Source organism: Bombina bombina, chromosome 3, assembly GCF_027579735.1.
Source record: "Bombina bombina isolate aBomBom1 chromosome 3, aBomBom1.pri, whole genome shotgun sequence".
In the NCBI taxonomy this organism is placed as follows: domain Eukaryota; kingdom Metazoa; phylum Chordata; class Amphibia; order Anura; family Bombinatoridae; genus Bombina; species Bombina bombina.
The window spans coordinates 1,256,605,178-1,256,623,807 of NC_069501.1; the positions used below are offsets into that span (position 1 = coordinate 1,256,605,178).

An 18,630-nucleotide genomic window follows, 5' to 3' on the forward strand; every position below is an offset into this window, starting at 1 on the left:
ATATTAGGTGATGTGCATCTCTGTAATGAGAAGGGGTGTGGTCTAATGACATCAACACCCTATATCAGGTGTGCATAATTATTAGGCAACTTCCTTTCCTTTGGCAAAATGGGTCAAAAGAAGGACTTGACAGGCTCAGAAAAGACAAAAATAGTGAGATATCTTGCAGAGGGATGCAGCACTCTTAAAATTGCAAAGCTTCTGAAGCGTGATCATCGAACAATCAAGCGTTTCATTCAAAATAGTCAACAGGGTCGCAAGAAGCGTGTGGAAAAACCAAGGTGCAAAATAACTGCCCATGAACTGAGAAAAGTCAAGCGTGCAGCTGCCAAGATGCCACTTGCCACCAGTTTGGCCATATTTCAGAGCTGCAACATCACTGGAGTGCCCAAAAGCACAAGGTGTGCAATACTCAGAGACATGGCCAAGGTAAGAAAGGCTGAAAGACGACCACCACTGAACAAGACACACAAGCTGAACCGTCAAGACTGGGCCAAGAAATATCTCAAGACTGATTTTTCTAAGGTTTTATGGACTGATGAAATGAGAGTGAGTCTTGATGGGCCAGATGGATGGGCCCGTGGCTGGATTGGTAAAGGGCAGAGAGCTCCAGTCCGACTCAGACGCCAGCAAGGTGGAGGTGGAGTACTGGTTTGGGCTGGTATCATCAAAGATGAGCTTGTGGGGCCTTTTCGGGTTGAGGATGGAGTCAAGCTCAACTCCCAGTCCTACTGCCAGTTTCTGGAAGACACCTTCTTCAAGCAGTGGTACAGGAAGAAGTCTGCATCCTTCAAGAAAAACATGATTTTCATGCAGGACAATGCTCCATCACACGCGTCCAAGTACTCCACAGCGTGGCTGGCAAGAAAGGGTATAAAAGAAGAAAATCTAATGACATGGCCTCCTTGTTCACCTGATCTGAACCCCATTGAGAACCTGTGGTCCATCATCAAATGTGAGATTTACAAGGAGGGAAAACAGTACACCTCTCTGAACAGTGTCTGGGAGGCTGTGGTTGCTGCTGCACGCAATGTTGATAGTGAACAGATCAAAACACTGACAGAATCCATGGATGGCAGGCTTTTGAGTGTCCTTGCAAAGAAAGGTGGCTATATTGGTCACTGATTTGTTTTTGTTTTGTTTTTGAATGTCAGAAATGTATATTTGTGAATTTTGAGATGTTATATTGGTTTCACTGGTAAAAATAAATAATTGAAATGGGTATATATTTGTTTTTTGTTAAGTTGCCTAATAATTATGCACAGTAATAGTCACCTGCACACACAGATATCCCCCTAAAATAGCTATAACTAAAAACAAACTAAAAACTACTTCCAAAACTATTCAGCTTTGATATTAATGAGTTTTTTGGGTTCATTGAGAACATGGTTGTTGTTCAATAATAAAATTAATCCTCAAAAATACAACTTGCCTAATAATTCTGCACTCCCTGTATATATACAACCCCAATGTTGAAAACACATTATTAACACATTATTTGATGTTTTACTTGTGAATTTAATTTATTTTTGAAAATATAAACTCATTTCAAATCTGATGACTGCAACACGTTCCAAAAAAGTTGGGACGGGGGCAATTTAGGACTAATAGCGATGTGACAAGTTGAAATAAAAGGTGATGTGAAACAGGTGAGGCAATCATAGTATATAAGGAACCTCTAAAAAAAGGCCTAGTCCTTCAAGAGCAATGATGGGTCGAGGCTCGGCAATCTGCCAACAGATGCGTCAGTGAATAATCCAACACTTTGAAAACAACATTCCTCAAAGACAAAACGGTAGGATTTTAGGCATTTCACCTTCTACAGTGCACAATATAATGGAAAGATTCCAGGAATACGGTCAAATCTCGGTGCGTAAAGGTTAAGGCTGAAAACCACTTCTGAATGCGCGTGATCTCCGATCCCTCAGACGTCACTGTCTCAAAAACCGTCATGAGTCTGTAATAGATATCCTGACATGGGCTTGGGAATACTTTAGTAAACCTCTGTCAGTCAACACCATTCGCCGCTGCATCCACAGATGCAACATAAGGCTTCACTATGCAAAGCAGAAGCCATACATCAACACTGTCCAGAAGCACCACCAACTTCTCTGGGCTTGGTCTCTTCAGACATGGACAATAGCACAGTGGAATCTTGTTTTATGGTCTGACAGATCAATATTTAAAATAATTTTTGGGAAAAAACAGCTGTTGTGTTCTGCGGGCTAAAAAGGAAAACTACCATCCAAGTTGTTATCAGCATCGGGTCCAAAAGCCAGCGTATGTCATGGTATGGGGGGTGTCAGTGTCCATGGCATGGGTAACTTGCACATCTGTGAGGGCACTATTAATGCAGAGAGATATGTATACATTTTAGAGCAACATATGCTGCCATCCAGACGTCGTATTTTACTGGGACGTTCCTACATTTTCCAGCAGGACAACGCCAAACCACATTCTGCCCGGATTACAAGCGCATGGTTGCATAAGCAGAGAGTGAGGGTGCTAGCATGGCCTGCCTGCAGACCTGACCTGTCTTGATTGAGAATGTGTGGCGCATTATGAAGTGCAAAATAAGAGCTGTACAGTTGCGCAGTGGAAGACATGCCTAATGGATGAACAGGAGAAAATTCCGCTTGCTAACTGAACCAACTGGTGTCTTCAGTGCCCAAACGCTTAATAAGTGTTATTAAAAGAAAAGGTGATGTTACACGGTGGGACAGTCGACTGTCCCAACTTTTTTGGAATGTGTTGCAGTCATCAGATGAAATGAGTGTATATTTTAAAAAAAACACATTAAATTCACAAAGTAAAACATCAAATAATGTGTTAATCAGAGGCGGACCTACTGCCGGTGCAAGAGGTGCCATTGCACCAGGGCTAGAAAATGGAACTGACCCAGAGTCAGAGCACCTAAATAGACTAAGCTTTTTTTTTTTTTATTACACTGTTTATTTTACTTTTTGCAGTTGTCCAATTTGTTTGCCATGTCACTGTCACGTGTTGCTTTGCTGGCCCATATGTAAAATATAAAGAGGAGTGGCTGAGATCACGCTGATGATTGATAGATGGGGTGGGAATGTAATGATGACGTCACGAGAACGGTTGCGCAGATCGGACTCTTCAGGTGCGAGCAGCTGGAGCGCGCACCACTTCGTGTAGACAGTGGAATGGAGCTGGCTCAGGCAAGGACACAGTCACAATAAATTACCATACCATGATTGTGAGTACAGCGGTTTATCTGGTACACACTGAGCTAAATGTCCTGCAGGGATTAGAGCTACTTAATTGTGTGTGTATACAATATATATATATACAGTGCTTTTTTTGTAAAAGAAAAGGTGCCGTTACTCATTGATTTTTGATTGATATTTTCTCCTCAGTAACTTTGAGCAAAGCAAAGGAACAAGATCATTTACAATGTCTGATGTATTTTGCAGCCCCTCTTGTGAAAACTAGAGTATTTACATGTTGATTACAAAAATGACCTGTCATGAGTTGGCAGAGGTGGGGATACTCAGTACCGGTGAGTACCCCCCAAAAAAGCCCTGTATATGTGTGTATATATATATATATATATATATATATATATATATATATATACACAGTATATATATATATATATCACAACTGCAGAGTGTAATAAAAAGCAGAACTGCATTTAAAGTAAATCATATTTATGTATTACCAGTTAGCTCAAAATCTTTTAGCATACATACTGTACATCTAGAATCGCTCATACATTAGTGATCTGTAGGAGTTGTTCTAGATGTACGTATACTAAAAGATTTTGAGCTACTGGTAATCTCAGTAGAATGGTACGGTCTAAATTTTAAAAAGAAAGACAATTTGAATTTCCTTTTTTTTTTTTTTTAATTCAAATTTTTTTTTATTGGGTTTATAAGTTGTGCAGAATGATTGACATCCATAATACATTTGTAACAAAGTTAACAGAAAACATAATACAATTAAAGAAGGAAAAATGGATGTTGTTAAACTACCCAGATATTTTACCATTTTTGAAAAATAACAGGTTTCAAATTTCTATCATTTGAATACAGCTCTATTTAAAAACAAAAAAAGGGAGGAATGAGGAGGGAAAAAAAAATAGGGGAAAGAGGGGGAGAGGGATCCTGATATATGGGTTGTCATCAGGGCCGGACTGGGACCAAAAAGAGGCATTTTAGGGCAAAGAGGCCCCAACCCCCCCCCTTCCCCCTATTCATAATTTCTTATTTAACCGTATACCACACATGACAAGTATAATACTTGTTTAAGTGAGAAAAACAATTAAAATTTCCAACACTCACACAACCTCACTATAAGTCACTCACATACACTGATATATTCTGAATCATGTGAGTAACTCAAGTCATACATTTCTGATAATTTGATTAGGTATTACTGACCCAGCAACTTTGCAATAATATTTTAACCAAACAGTAACAGTGCACAACCCCACTATAAATTACTCACATACACTGATATGTGATATATTCTGAATCATGTGAGTGACTTATAGTAAGGTTGTGCACTGTTACTGTTTGGTTAAAAAATACTGTATTGCAATGCTCGCTCAGTAATCCCTAATCAGAGTATCAGAAATGTATGACTTGAGTCACATGAATGATTCAGAATATATCAGAATATGTGAGTCCGATTCACTCAAATTATACATTTCTGATAATCTGATTATGGATTACTGAGCCTGCATTGCAATAATTTTTTAACCACAAACAGTAACAGTGCACAACCTCACCTGCTGGCTGCTGTTCTGTAGTGTAGACTTGCTTCACTTCACAATCACTGCGTCACCAATTTCAGTTTTACCATCATCTCCCTGACGCCTGACTCCCTTTCTCTGCTGATGCTGCAGCCTCATGATCCAGTGAGTTTTACTGACCGGCCTACCCGACCCAACTTAGTTTTCCCGCCACTTCCCACCGCACCAAGAGATTGTGCAATGTGTTATCCCCATAGAGAGGAGTAACATTGGTCCGGCCTGCAGTGCTACCAGAAAAGCCCTCCACTCTGACTTCACCAGGCTCACCTGCCGCTATATGAAAGACTAGTAACCAGAGGCATAACTAGAAACCACAGGTCCCGGGTGAGAGAATTCAAGAAGGGCACAAGCAATACATGTTTATATATGCACAGTATATATCAGCACGCCACTTAAGCACCTCATTACATAAGGTCTGCACACACAATACATGTTTATATATGCACAGTATATGTCCCCAGCCCCCCTGCAATAAATGATGCCCCCAGCCTCCCTGTAATAAATGATGCCCCAGCCCCCCAGCAATAAATGATTCCTCTAGCCCCCTACAATAAAATGATGGCCCCAGCCATAAATGATGCCCCCAGCCCCCCTGCAATAAAATGATGCCCCCAGCACCCCTGCAATAAAATGATGCTCCCAGCAATAAAATAATGCCCATGTGGGAAGGCCTATATTGGCGAGTCCTCAAGAAGGATACGTGATCGCGTAACAGAACACAAGAGCAACATTAGGTGTAAGACATTAACAGCTCCGGTTGCTTATCATTTTTTAGCAGCAGGTCATCATGTTAGCCAACTCCGGTTCCAGGTTATCGAACAGATTAAGGTTCCTAGAAGAGGGGGTAATAGAGATACCCTTCTTAAACAACGTGAGACTTTTTGGATCTTTCATTTGGATACCCTGGAGCCGAAGGGGTTAAATAGGGAAATTGATTGGGCTGTCTTTTATTAGTTTAATGTTGCTCTCTTGTGTTTGATATCTCTTTAATGCATCATTTGTTTGTAAATATATTTGCTAGAACATTTGTTTAATAAATCTAGTATAAGTTATGTGGAATTTTTTTACAATTTGGTTTTGTATGGGATCTATTTTTAGAGGCTTCATAGCTGTTTGTTTTTAATTTTTGTACTTGTTTCTACCTGATCTTGACCAGTAGATGGTGCTAATGCATATAAACTATGTGCTTTATAAGATTGTAAGGGTTAAAATCCCAGTGAAGCTATTTAAACAGGTGTACCTGTATAATCACTTACCACATGATTAAGGGGCCTAGTACCCCGAAACGTCGTGGCTGTTTGACTCTGCACATGATTCTAATAAAGTATTGAATCTTTGGCATTCTGGAGAGCTTCTACCTCTTTTTTTGTTCACTTATGTTGGGGAGTTTGGTAGTTACTCCTTGAAGCTCTGACCTGTGGTTTTGCTGCTGGATAAATATTTGTATTTGCTTTTCCACAATTGCGACACTGCCGTTAGGCCCCGTCTCCACTCCATCAGCAGATACTCCGCTCAGTTATGTCAATGCCAACAAATAAGGTACCGCCGTGATCCATGTGCTTTCAGTAACTTAATGGTGCCATCGGTCTTTACACATAGGCTGAATAGGTCCTAGGAAAAACATGCATCACTCGGCTTGCATGAAGAGCCTTAGTGAGTTGCGGCCATCTTAGTCGGCCGTTCGCTCCGCCCCCCTTGAATTTCCTTTTTATGTAAGAGATAAAAATGGATTATTCTCTGATTTCTTGCCATTTATAGGTTGCCTTTCTTTCCCACTGCTCTTGTTAAGGGTTGTTATAGGGCTGGCACTCCACTCTAGTGAAGGAATATAGACTATAGAGAATCTGGCGCAATATAATTTATTGCCACTTTATATATCCTCATTATTTGCAGTGAAGAACTTTTACAACGCATGGAAAAATGTCCTGCTGGAAAGGTTTTCATGTATGGAATTGTGTCATACTTTACTTTTTCAGCAGGACGTTTTTCCATGTGTTGCAAAAGTACTTCCCTGCAGAAAAATGAGGATATATAAAGTGGCAATAAATAAATAGTGATAGAACTTTCTGCAAATATCCCCACTACTCCTCTCTCCTTGGGTTGCACATTCACCAGGACTCAAATCAGCACAAAAGATATAAGCTCTGTCAGAAAGTAAATATCTCAGTACAGGAATGCTTACAGCAAACTTTTTTTTTTAATATATATATATTCAATGTACTATGACTTTGAGTTGCTTTTTTCTTTTGGGGTGTGGCAAAAAAAAGTTTGCACCAGGGCCCTCTGTTCATTAGGTCCAGATGTTAATTATTTGTCTTCAATATAGTACAGGGTGAATTGAATTTTTAAATGACTCTTTTTTTTCTTTTTTCTTTTTTTTTTGCATTTTCCATACTCGCCCAACTTTTTCAGCATTGGGGTTGTGTGTATGTATATATATATATATGTGTGTGTGTGTGTGTGTGTGTGTGTATATATATATATATGTGTGTGTGTGTGTGTATATATATATGTATATATGTATATATATATATATATATATATATATATATAAAATGTGTGTGTATGTGTATATATATATATAATGTGTGTGTATGTGTATATATATGTGTGTGTGTGTATATATATATATATATATATATATATATATATATATATATAATGTGTGTGTATGTGTATATATTTATATATGTGTGTGTGTGTGTTGTGTGTTATATGTTTGCAATTTAAAGGTTTTATATATATTTTATGATTTGACATGACTAAGGGCTAGAAATGACTAAAAACATTTTTGTGTAAATTCTAAATAGAATAAACATTTTTATTCTATTTTGAATTTCTATTGATAGCTAGTGTCTTTGGATAATATAAATATTAATGTACCTTGTCAGACATTTGTTAAATAATTAATTTTGTAATATTTTCTGATAAAGTTATTGTAAAAATCAGTCCTTACCTCCTTGGACAGGGATTGTGGAGTTCTTTGGGAAAATAATAGTTGGTGATTTTCTTGAAACTGTAATAAAATAATTAATTTATTATATGAATAAATACTGTAGGGCACCTGAACTCAATAATTAGTAGGGGTCTCCACACTGCCACTTTGTAACAACTTTTCTTATATATGACAAGTTGTGTTATCACAAAGTATGTAATTAGGCATTCAAACAAGTCTATGTTGTAGCTTAGCTTAAACACTAGAGGGAGCTGTCTAACTTAAATAGATAGGCACATATAGCTATAGACAGACAGTGCCACGTAGCTTACAATTCATTTAATATATTCATACATTGTATTGCTTGGGAAGACTCCAAAATAATTAAATTGATATAATTTTGCCAAAATGAAGACCACAAAGAGAATTCTACAGAGTCAGCAAGGATAAATAATCATCATCTAGACCTCAGCCTGCAAAGTCCCACTTGGGAACTGCAAGAAATGTCAGCTCCTGCATATGACAAAACAAGTGATTCATAGCAATATGTGAACAACCTGATTGGCTCATTAGCTGCGGGGCTTTAGCAATGTGCTTAACCAGTTAGAGAGGGAAACTACTGTAAAATGACATTCTGTAACAAACTAGACAATTTTATCTTTGCATTTCAATGTCTCTTTAAAAAAGTCTAAATAAATCTACAGTTAATTCCTGTGATACATGATAACATGATAAATGCATGTTTTACTCATAAAGATAAGAGTCTTTGTATTTCTGGTAACACGTTACTGACTTCTTACCTTCTGTTTCACCAAAACAACTGTAAAACATGAGCGTCAGGACCAGGTACAGGACACTTAGCGCTCCCTGATCTAAAACAAACATCACAAAGAGGTTAAACACATTGCTAAAGTCCTGTTCTGAAGCCACACCTTATTGTAGCTCCTGTACAGGACACGGCTGCTGCTCAATTAGGAGCAGTATACACATGTAGCTACTAATCACTGGCTGTGTCCTACTCAGGCGCTCTAATGTTATAAATCATCTCAGATGGTAGATAAGACAAATAAAAGTGAATTCATTTACACTTTTTAATTTTTGTGCTAATGATTGATGCACAAACAAATATCTGCAGAGGCTTATTTACCTACGGCTAGATTTAGAGTTTGGCGTTAGCCGTGAAAACCAGCGTTAGAGGCTCCTAACGCTGGTTTTAGGCTACCACCGGTATTTGGAGTCAGTGATTAAAGGGTCTAACGCTCACTTTTCAGCCGCGACTTTTCCATACCGCAGATCCCCTTACGTCAATTGCGTATCCTATCTTTTCAATGGGATCTTTCTAACGCCGGTATTTTGAGTCATTTCTGAAGTGAGCGTTAGAGCTCTAACGACAAAACTCCAGCCGCCTGAAAAAAGCAGGAGTTAAGAGCTTTCTGGGCTAACGCCGGTTCATAAAGCTCTTAACTACTGTACCCTAAAGTACACTAACACCCATAAACTACCTATGTACCCCTAAACCGAGGTCCCCCCACATCGCCGCCACTCGATTAAAATTTTTTAACCCCTAATCTGCCGACCGCCACCTACGTTATACTTATGTACCCCTAATCTGCTGCCCCTAACCCCGCCGACCCCTGTATTATATTTATTAACCCCTAACCTGCCCCCCACAACGTCGCCGCCAGCTACTTACAATAATTAACCCCTAATCTGCCGACCGCAAAGCGCCGCCACCTACGTTATCCTTATGTACCCCTAATCTGCTGCCCCTAACACCGCCGACCCCTATATTATATTTATTAACCCCTAATCTGCCCCCTTCAACGTCGCCGACACCTGCCTACACTTATTAACCCCTAATCTGCCGAGCGGACCTGAGCGCTACTATAATAAAGTTATTAACCCCTAATCCGCCTCACTAACCCTATCATAAATAGTATTAACCCCTAATCTGCCCTCCCTAACATCGCCGACACCTACCTTCAATTATTAACCCCTAATCTGACAACCGGAGCTCACCGCTACTATAATAAATGGATTAACCCCTAAAGCTAAGTCTAACCCTAACACTAACACCCCCCTAACTTAAATATAATTTAAATCTAACGAAATTAATTAACTCTTATTAAATAAATTATTTCTATTTAAAGCTAAATACTTACCTGTAAAATAAACCCTAATATAGCTACAATATAAATTATAATTACATTGTAGCTATTTTAGGATTAATATTTATTTTACAGGCAACTTTGTAATTATTTTAACCAGGTACAATAGCTATTAAATAGTTAAGAACTATTTAATAGTTACCTAGTTAAAATAATAACAAATTTACATGTAAAATAAATCCTAACCTAAGTTATAATTAAACCTAACACTACCCTATCAATACATTAATTAAATAAACTACCTACAATTACCTACAATTAACCTAACACTACACTATCAATAAATAAATTAAATACAATTGCTACAAATAACTACAATTACATAAACTAACTAAAGTACAAAAAATAAAAAAGAACTAAGTTACAAAAAATAAAAAAATATTTACCAACATTAGAAAAATATTACAACAATTTTAAACTAATTACACCTACTCTAAGCCCCCTAATAAAATAACAAAGACCCCCAAAATAAAAAATTCCCTACCCTATTCTAAATTAATAAATGTAAAAGCTCTTTTACCTTACCAGCCCTGAACAGGGCCCTTTGCGGGGCATGCCCCAAGAAAATCAGCTCTTTTGCCTGTAAAAAAAAACATACAATACCCCCCCCCAACATTACAACCCACCACCCACATACCCCTAATCTAACCCAAACCCCCCTTAAATAAACCTAACACTAAGCCCCTGAAGATCTTCCTACCTTGTCTTCACCATCCAGGTATCACTGATCCGTCCTGGCATCCGGTGCTGAAGAGGTCCAGAAGAGGCTCCAAAGTCTTCCTCCTATCCGGCAAGAAGAGGACATCCGGACCGGCAAACATCTTCTCCAAGCGGCATCTTCGATCTTCTTCCATCCGGTGCGGAGCGGGTCCATCTTGAAGCAGCCGATGCGGATCCATCCTCTTCTTCCGTTGTCTCCCGACGAATGACGGTTCCTTTAAGGGACGTCATCCAAGATGGCGTCCCTCGAATTCCGATTGGCTGATAGGATTCTATCAGCCAATCGGAATTAAGGTAGGAATATTCTGATTGGCTGATGGAATCAGCCAATCAGACTCAAGTTCAATCCTATTGGCTGATCCAATCAGCCAATCAGATTGAGCTCGCATTCTATTGGCTTTTCCGATCAGCCAATAGAATGCGAGCTCAATCTGATTGGCTGATTGGATCAGCCAATCGGATTGAACTTGATTCTGATTGGCTGATTCCATCAGCCAATCAGAATATTCCTACCTTAATTCCGATTGGCTGATAGAATCCTATCAGCCAATCGGAATTCGAGGGACGCCATCTTGGATGACGTCCCTTAAAGGAACCGTCATTCGTCGGGAGACAACGGAAGAAGAGGATGGATCCGCGTCGGCTGCTTCAAGATGGACCCGCTCCGCACCGGATGGAAGAAGATCGAAGATGCCGCTTGGAGAAGATGTTTGCCGGTCCGGATGTCCTCTTCTTGCCGGATAGGAGGAAGACTTTGGAGCCTCTTCTGGACCTCTTCAGCACCGGATGCCAGGACGGATCGGTGATACCTGTTGAGGTGAAGACAAGGTAGGAAGATCTTCAGGGGCTTAGTGTTAGGTTTATTTAAGGGGGGTTTGGGTTAGATTAGGGGTATGTGGGTGGTGGGTTGTAATGTTGGGGGGGGTATTGTATGTTTTTTTTTACAGGCAAAAGAGCTGATTTTCTTGGGGCATGCCCCGCAAAGGGCCCTGTTCAGGGCTGGTAAGGTAAAAGAGCTTTTACATTTATTAATTTAGAATAGGGTAGGGAATTTTTTATTTTGGGGGTCTTTGTTATTTTATTAGGGGGCTTAGAGTAGGTGTAATTAGTTTAAAATTGTTGTAATATTTTTCTTATGTTTGTAAATATTTTTTTATTTTTTGTAACTTAGTTCTTTTTTATTTTTTGTACTTTAGTTAGTTTATGTAATTGTAGTTATTTGTAGCAATTGTATTTAATTTATTTATTGATAGTGTAGTGTTAGGTTAATTGTAGGTAATTGTAGGTAGTTTATTTAATTTATGTATTGATAGGGTAGTGTTAGGTTTAATTATAACTTAGGTTAGGATTTATTTTACAGGTAAATTTGTTATTATTTTAACTAGGTAACTATTAAATAGTTCTTAACTATTTAATAGCTATTGTACCTGGTTAAAATAATTACAAAGTTGCCTGTAAAATAAATATAAATCCTAAAATAGCTACAATGTAATTATAATTTATATTGTAGCTATATTAGGATTTATTTTACAGGTAAGTATTTAGCTTTAAATAGGAATAAGTTATTTAATAAGAGTTAATTAATTTCGTTAGATTTAAATTATATTTAACTTAGGGGGGTGTTAGTGTTAGACTTAGCTTTAGGGGTTAATACATTTATTAGAATAGCGGTGAGGTCCGGTCGGCAGATTAGGGGTTAATAATTGAAGTTAGGTGTCGGCGATGCTAGGGAGGGCAGATTAGGGGTTAATACTATTTATGATAGGGTTAGTGAGGCGGATTAGGGGTTAATTACTTTATTATAGTAGCGCTCAGGTCCGCTCGGCAGATTAGGGGTTAATAAGTGTAGGCAGGTGTCGGCAACGTTGAGGGGGGCAGATTAGGGGTTAATAAATATAATACAGGGGTCGGCGGTGTTAGGGGCAGCAGATTAGGGGTACATAGGGATAACGTAGGTTGCGGCGGTGTACGGAGCGGCAGATTAGGGGTTAATAATAATATGCAGGGGTCAGCGATAGCGGGGGCGACAGATTAGGGGTTAATAAGTGTAAGGTTAGGGGTGTTTAGACTCGGGGTACATGTTAGGGTGTTAGGTGCAGACGTAGGAAGTGTTTACGCATAGGAAACAATGGGGCTGCGTTAGGAGCTGAACGCTGCTTTTTTGCAGGTGTTAGGTTTTTTTTCAGCTCAAACAGCCCCATTGTTTCCTATGGGAGAATCGTGCACGAGCACGTTTTTGAGGCTGGCCGCGTCCGTAAGCAACTCTGGTATCGAGAGTTGCATTTGCGGTAAAAATGCTCTACGCTCCTTTTTTGGAGCCTAACGCAGCATTTTTTTGAACTCTCGATACCAGAGTTAATTTTATGGTGCGGCCAGAAAAAAGCCCGCGGAGCGTTAACAGCCCTTCTACCGCCAAACTCCAAATCTAGGCCCTAGATTGCTAATTTATGAACATACTTCACCTGTGTCTAAAATGGACCATTTATCTCTCTATGTGACATCATTATAAAACTGTAAATTACAGAATGTTTGTCCAAATAAAGTGGGCAATAGAGCACCTTTCTGTTGTTTTGCAATTCACTGGTTCAAATCTCACTCAAAGCAGCAAGTATTTTTAATTTTATTTTAACAGCCATGTTTTATAGGTCATAATAAAATGTCCTTTATTTTTATGATTTCCAACTAGTCAAACATGCAATAGAATAATTTACACAAGAAGCTTATGTGTAAACTCATTTAACCTGTGTCTATGATGGCTTAACAGTCTTTTTCTGTATGGGGTTTCAGTGTGAAATGTAAAGTTACTAAGGAACATTTTAAGTATCTCTCATGGGACAGAGCACCTCACTGAAATGTGTGTGTGTGTGTGTGTGTATATATATATAAAACAAGAAAATAAATCAGCAAGAAAGAAACAAATAAATATTTTGTTTAAAAAAAGACAGGGAATTCAGCACTCTTTTGTCACAAGTAATACACAGCCCTTAAAGGGACACTGAACCCAAATTTTTTCTTTTGTAATTCAGAAAGAGCATGCAATTTTAAGCAACTTTCTAATTTGCTCCTATCAATTTTTCTTCATTCTCTTGCTATCTTTTTTTGAAAAAGAAGGCATCTAAGCTTTTTTGGTTTCAGTACTCTGGACAGCACTTTTTTATTGGTGGATGAAATTATCCACCAATCAGCAAGGACAACCCAGGTTGTTCACCAAAAATGGGCCGGCATCTAAACTTACATTTGTACATTTCAAATAAAGATACCTAGAGAATGAAGAAAATTTGATAATAGGAGTAAATTAGAAAGTTACTTAAAATTTCATGCTCTATCTGAATCACGAAAGAAAAAATTTGGGTACAGTGTCCCTTTAAGTTAAATGTAATGTCAATTTATTGGTACAGCAATTCAATTCAAAAACACACTGCATCAATAGAAATCTAGGTGCGAAAGCCAAACAAGCAATTGTAGAAAAATATTGTGCAAGATTGTAGAAAAATACGTCTATAATGGACAATATAGAAAAAACCTGACCGGTCAGGAAAACCAAGGTACCCTCATATGCATGCCTTAGCAGCAAAATAATAAACTAATTAAAGATGCTAGATTATCAGGGATACATCTTATATGTAAGTTTATAACACACATAAATAAATGCAGTGTCTGTAACGTTACAGCAATAACCATGCTATGTTAGTAAAGATAGCATGTGAATCAGCATATATGTTTGGATAGAGTAGTATAGTGTTCCATACAACTACACCCTGCTGCTCACAGACCCCCGTGAGAAAGTACAAGCAAATATTTACATTGATTTAATTTTGAGACATGGAGGATTTTATTTTCAGTTTTTTATCTCCCCCCATAATTTTAAGGAATTTTGGTTTAACCTTGAAAATAGCTTTATCAATGCAACAACCAGAAATCTATCTCCTACTGATGAGTTCCAAAAAGAACGAAACAGGCTGTCTAGTGAGTGATTTCTGGTTTGCTTCAATAATCCTGTTAAAAGGATAGCTGTTTTAAAACAGTATTTTGAAGCAAAAAAAACTGAGAATTTGCATATCTAATTTGCATATCTTACCCAGAATTCTCTTGTGCATTGGTAACATTGTATATGTGGTATTTCTGGGAAAAGCAAGCGGGAGATCTTGCCTAGATGTGCTAATTTCCTATTCAAATATTTACATTGATTTAATTTTGAGACAGAGGATTTTAATTTCAGTTTTTTATCTCACCCCATAATTTTAATGAATTTATATATATATATATATATATATATATATATATATATATATATATATACACATATATATATATTTACACACACACATATATATATATATATATTTACACACACACACACACATATATATATATAGATATATATTTACACACACACACATATATATATGTGTGTGTGTAATATATATGTGTGTGTGTGTATATATATATATATTTATATATATATATATGTGTGTGTGTGTATATATATATATATATATATATGTGTGTGTGTGTAAATATATATATATATATACTGTATATATATATATATATATATGTGTGTGTAATATATATGTGTGTGTGTGTATATATATATATATATATATATATATATATACACACACACATATATATATATATATGTGTGTGTATATATATATATATATATATATATATATATATATATATGTGTCTGTGTGTAAATATATATATATATATACATTTACACACTCACACATATATAATATATATATATATATATATATATATATATATACCACCAGAAGCAGGGAACCAGCACACTTTTTTTTATATATTCAGCTGCCGGGGTGCACTTGCAAGCAAACAAATATCCACATAATAAAGCAGGCACTCTCCGTTTTAATCTAATCGTTTAATGGTAAACGTTTTCGGGGTCTCCCCCGTCCTCAGACCAGGACGGGGGAGACCCCGAAAACGTTTACCATTAAACGATTAGATTAAAACGGAGAGTGCCTGCTTTATTATGTGGATATATATATATATATATATATTATAAGTATATTCTTCTTGTCATGTGAGTTAGCTTACCTGGAATCAAGGAACTTGACATTGTGTGACCTGTAGCAACTCTCAGCTGTCAGCTTGTGGTTAAGCAGAAACTGGAATATTTATAGTAGCATGTGAATAATATCACAGGGAAGCTGTTTGCAGTTTTGCTTTCATTCTAGCCAGCTGTTTATGACGATGCAAAAAGGAATGTGCAACTGGCTAAACGTTCTGTAGGGTTTTCCTAAAATATCAAATAAAATACTCACTGAGCAGTTAGTTTAAGCTTTAGTGTTTATAGCAGATCCAGTAGTCAGCAGTAAAAGGATCGGAAGAGGAAAAGCTCCGTCTATTTAAGAACAGTAGGAGAGTTTATTTGCCAATACTGTCAAATAGTGAGAAATGTATTTATTTCATTTAAAGGGACATGAGAACCAAAATCGTTCATTATACTCAGACATACAAATTTCCAGTACACTTCTGTTATTATTATCATCATCATCAAATTTAATTTCTTCTCATGGTATTCTTTATTGAAGAGCATATCTAGGTAGGTGTGCATGTGTTTATAGCACTTCGTAGCAGCAAACACAGCTGTCATCAAGTTCTCTTGGAAAGCTATAATTGCTGCTATATCGTGCACCAGACACGTGCAGGCTCCAGGGCCTACATACCTGCTTTTTATCATTAGTACCAAGAGAATAAAGCAAATGTGATAATACAACTCAATAGGAAACTTTACAATATATATTCTCTATTAAATTTGGGGTTTCACATCCCTTTAACTCATCACCTGCCAGTTGTGACAGATCACATAAATATCTGACATTAATATTACAATCTGGGGGGATGGGACACTGCTACTTTATCAGCAGATTAATAACGGTCCCTAGCAGACATCAAACAGGCTTTAATACTTACAGAATCCTATGTTACAACATGCCCTTTACATTACAGAGGATAATACCCAACTTATATCAGAGGGGGCGATAGAGAGCTCTGTTTAAACTTTAATATTCAAATCAGAGGAGCTTTTTGCTCTGTGTATGAATACAGATTTTTTTATAACAGTTTTTCTTTTAAATATATTAAAGGGACATTCCAGCCAAAACTGGAATCCACATGGATGCATTTCAGTTTTGAATAGAATTATTTTTGTAATATATACTGTATGTATTAGCAACAATGCTTCTAATAAAAGCTACAGCTGTTTCAAACGTGTGTTTAATTATACACCGTGCACCAGCATTGTACCTCACTTTAAATCCCAGCGCACAATTGCATGTTCTGGTATTACGAGTGGAGCAGAAATATAACTCTTGCGTTAAGCGCAATTTTGCGCTCCACTCGTAATTTGGACCACCCCCATGTTCCTGAGCCTACCTTAGTATGCTCTATAGTAATTAATAACAGTATTAACAAAAGTAAATGAGGAAGGGTTTTTTCTTCCTTGTACAATGGGAATGTTACTTTGAAGTCCATGAATACACGGGGGAATCACCTGATGCAGTTCCTTATACACCAGGAAGGAGAACAGCTCCAAGTCCTGAAGCAATAATTAAAGGAACTTGAATTCTTTCTGGATTCAGATAGAGAAGCAATCTTACGCAACTTTCTAATTTACTCCTAGTAAACAAAAACATATTTCATTCTCTTGGTATCTTTATTTGAAAAAGCAGGAATGTATGCTTAGGAGCTGGCCCATTTTTGGTTCAGTAGCTGGGTAGCGCTTGCTGATTGGTGGCTACATTTTGCTTTGCAAAAATATTATCCATTTGCAAGAGCACTATGTGGCAGCACTATTTCCTGCAATTTTTGGGTTTCATATCCCTTTAACTGTGAAGGGATCTAAAGCATTTATATATATGTCTATATACGTGTACATATGTATTTATATGTATGTCTATATACGTGTACATATGTATTTATATGTATGTCTATATACGCGTACATATGTATTTATATGTATGTCTATATACGCGTACATATGTATTTATATGTATGTCTATATACGCGTACATATGTATTTATATGTATGTCTATATACGTGTACAGTGTACATATGTATTTATATGTATGTCTATATACGCGTACATATGTATTTATATGTATGTCTATATACGCGTACATATGTATTTATATGTATGTCTATATACGTGTACAGTGTACATATGTATTTATATGTATGTCTATATACGCGTACATATGTATTTATATGTATGTCTATATACGCGTACATATGTATTTATATATATGTCTATATACGTGTACATATGTATTTATATGTATGTCTATATACGTGTACATATGTATTTATATGTATGTCTATATACGTGTACATATGTATTTATATGTATGTCTATATACGTGTACATATGTATTTATATGTATGTCTATATACGTGTACATATGTATTTATATGTATGTCTATATACGTGTACATATGTATTTATATGTATGTCTATATACGTGTACATATGTATTTATATATATGTCTATATACGTGTACATATGTATTTTTATATATGTCTATATTTACGTGTACATATGTATTTATATATATGTCTATATACGTGTACATATGTATTTATATATATGTCTATATACGTGTACATATGTATTTATATATATGTCTATATACGTGTACATATGTATTTATATATATGTCTATATACGTGTACATATGTATTTATATATATGTCTATATACGTGTACATATGTATTTATATGTTCAAACGTGTATATAGGTCTGTAAATACTTATATACACACACACACACGTATATATATATATATATATATATAGACATAAAGACATATGTACACACACACACACACGTATATATATATATATAGACATAAAGACATATGTACACACACACACGTATATATATATAGACATAAAGACATATGTACACACACACACGTATATATATATATATATATATATATATATATATATATATATATAGACATAAAGACATATGTACACACATA

The 18,630-nt window shown here is 36.6% G+C and overlaps 1 protein-coding gene across 1 annotated transcript in view; it reads right to left on the reverse strand.

The window, feature by feature from the left end:
- LOC128652162 (interleukin-1 receptor type 2) overlaps nt 1-15,848 on the reverse strand; it is a 90,029-nt gene extending 74,181 nt beyond the window's left edge. The window contains exons 1-3 of the mRNA XM_053705105.1: nt 15,677-15,848; nt 8,519-8,590; nt 7,740-7,799 (exon numbers count right to left, since the gene is read on the reverse strand). Of these exons, the coding sequence (XP_053561080.1) occupies nt 7,740-7,799; nt 8,519-8,590; nt 15,677-15,698 (154 nt within the window). The 5' untranslated portion in view covers nt 15,699-15,848. The remainder of the gene's footprint in view (nt 1-7,739; nt 7,800-8,518; nt 8,591-15,676) is intronic.
- Nucleotides 15,849-18,630: the final 2,782 nt, after the last annotated feature.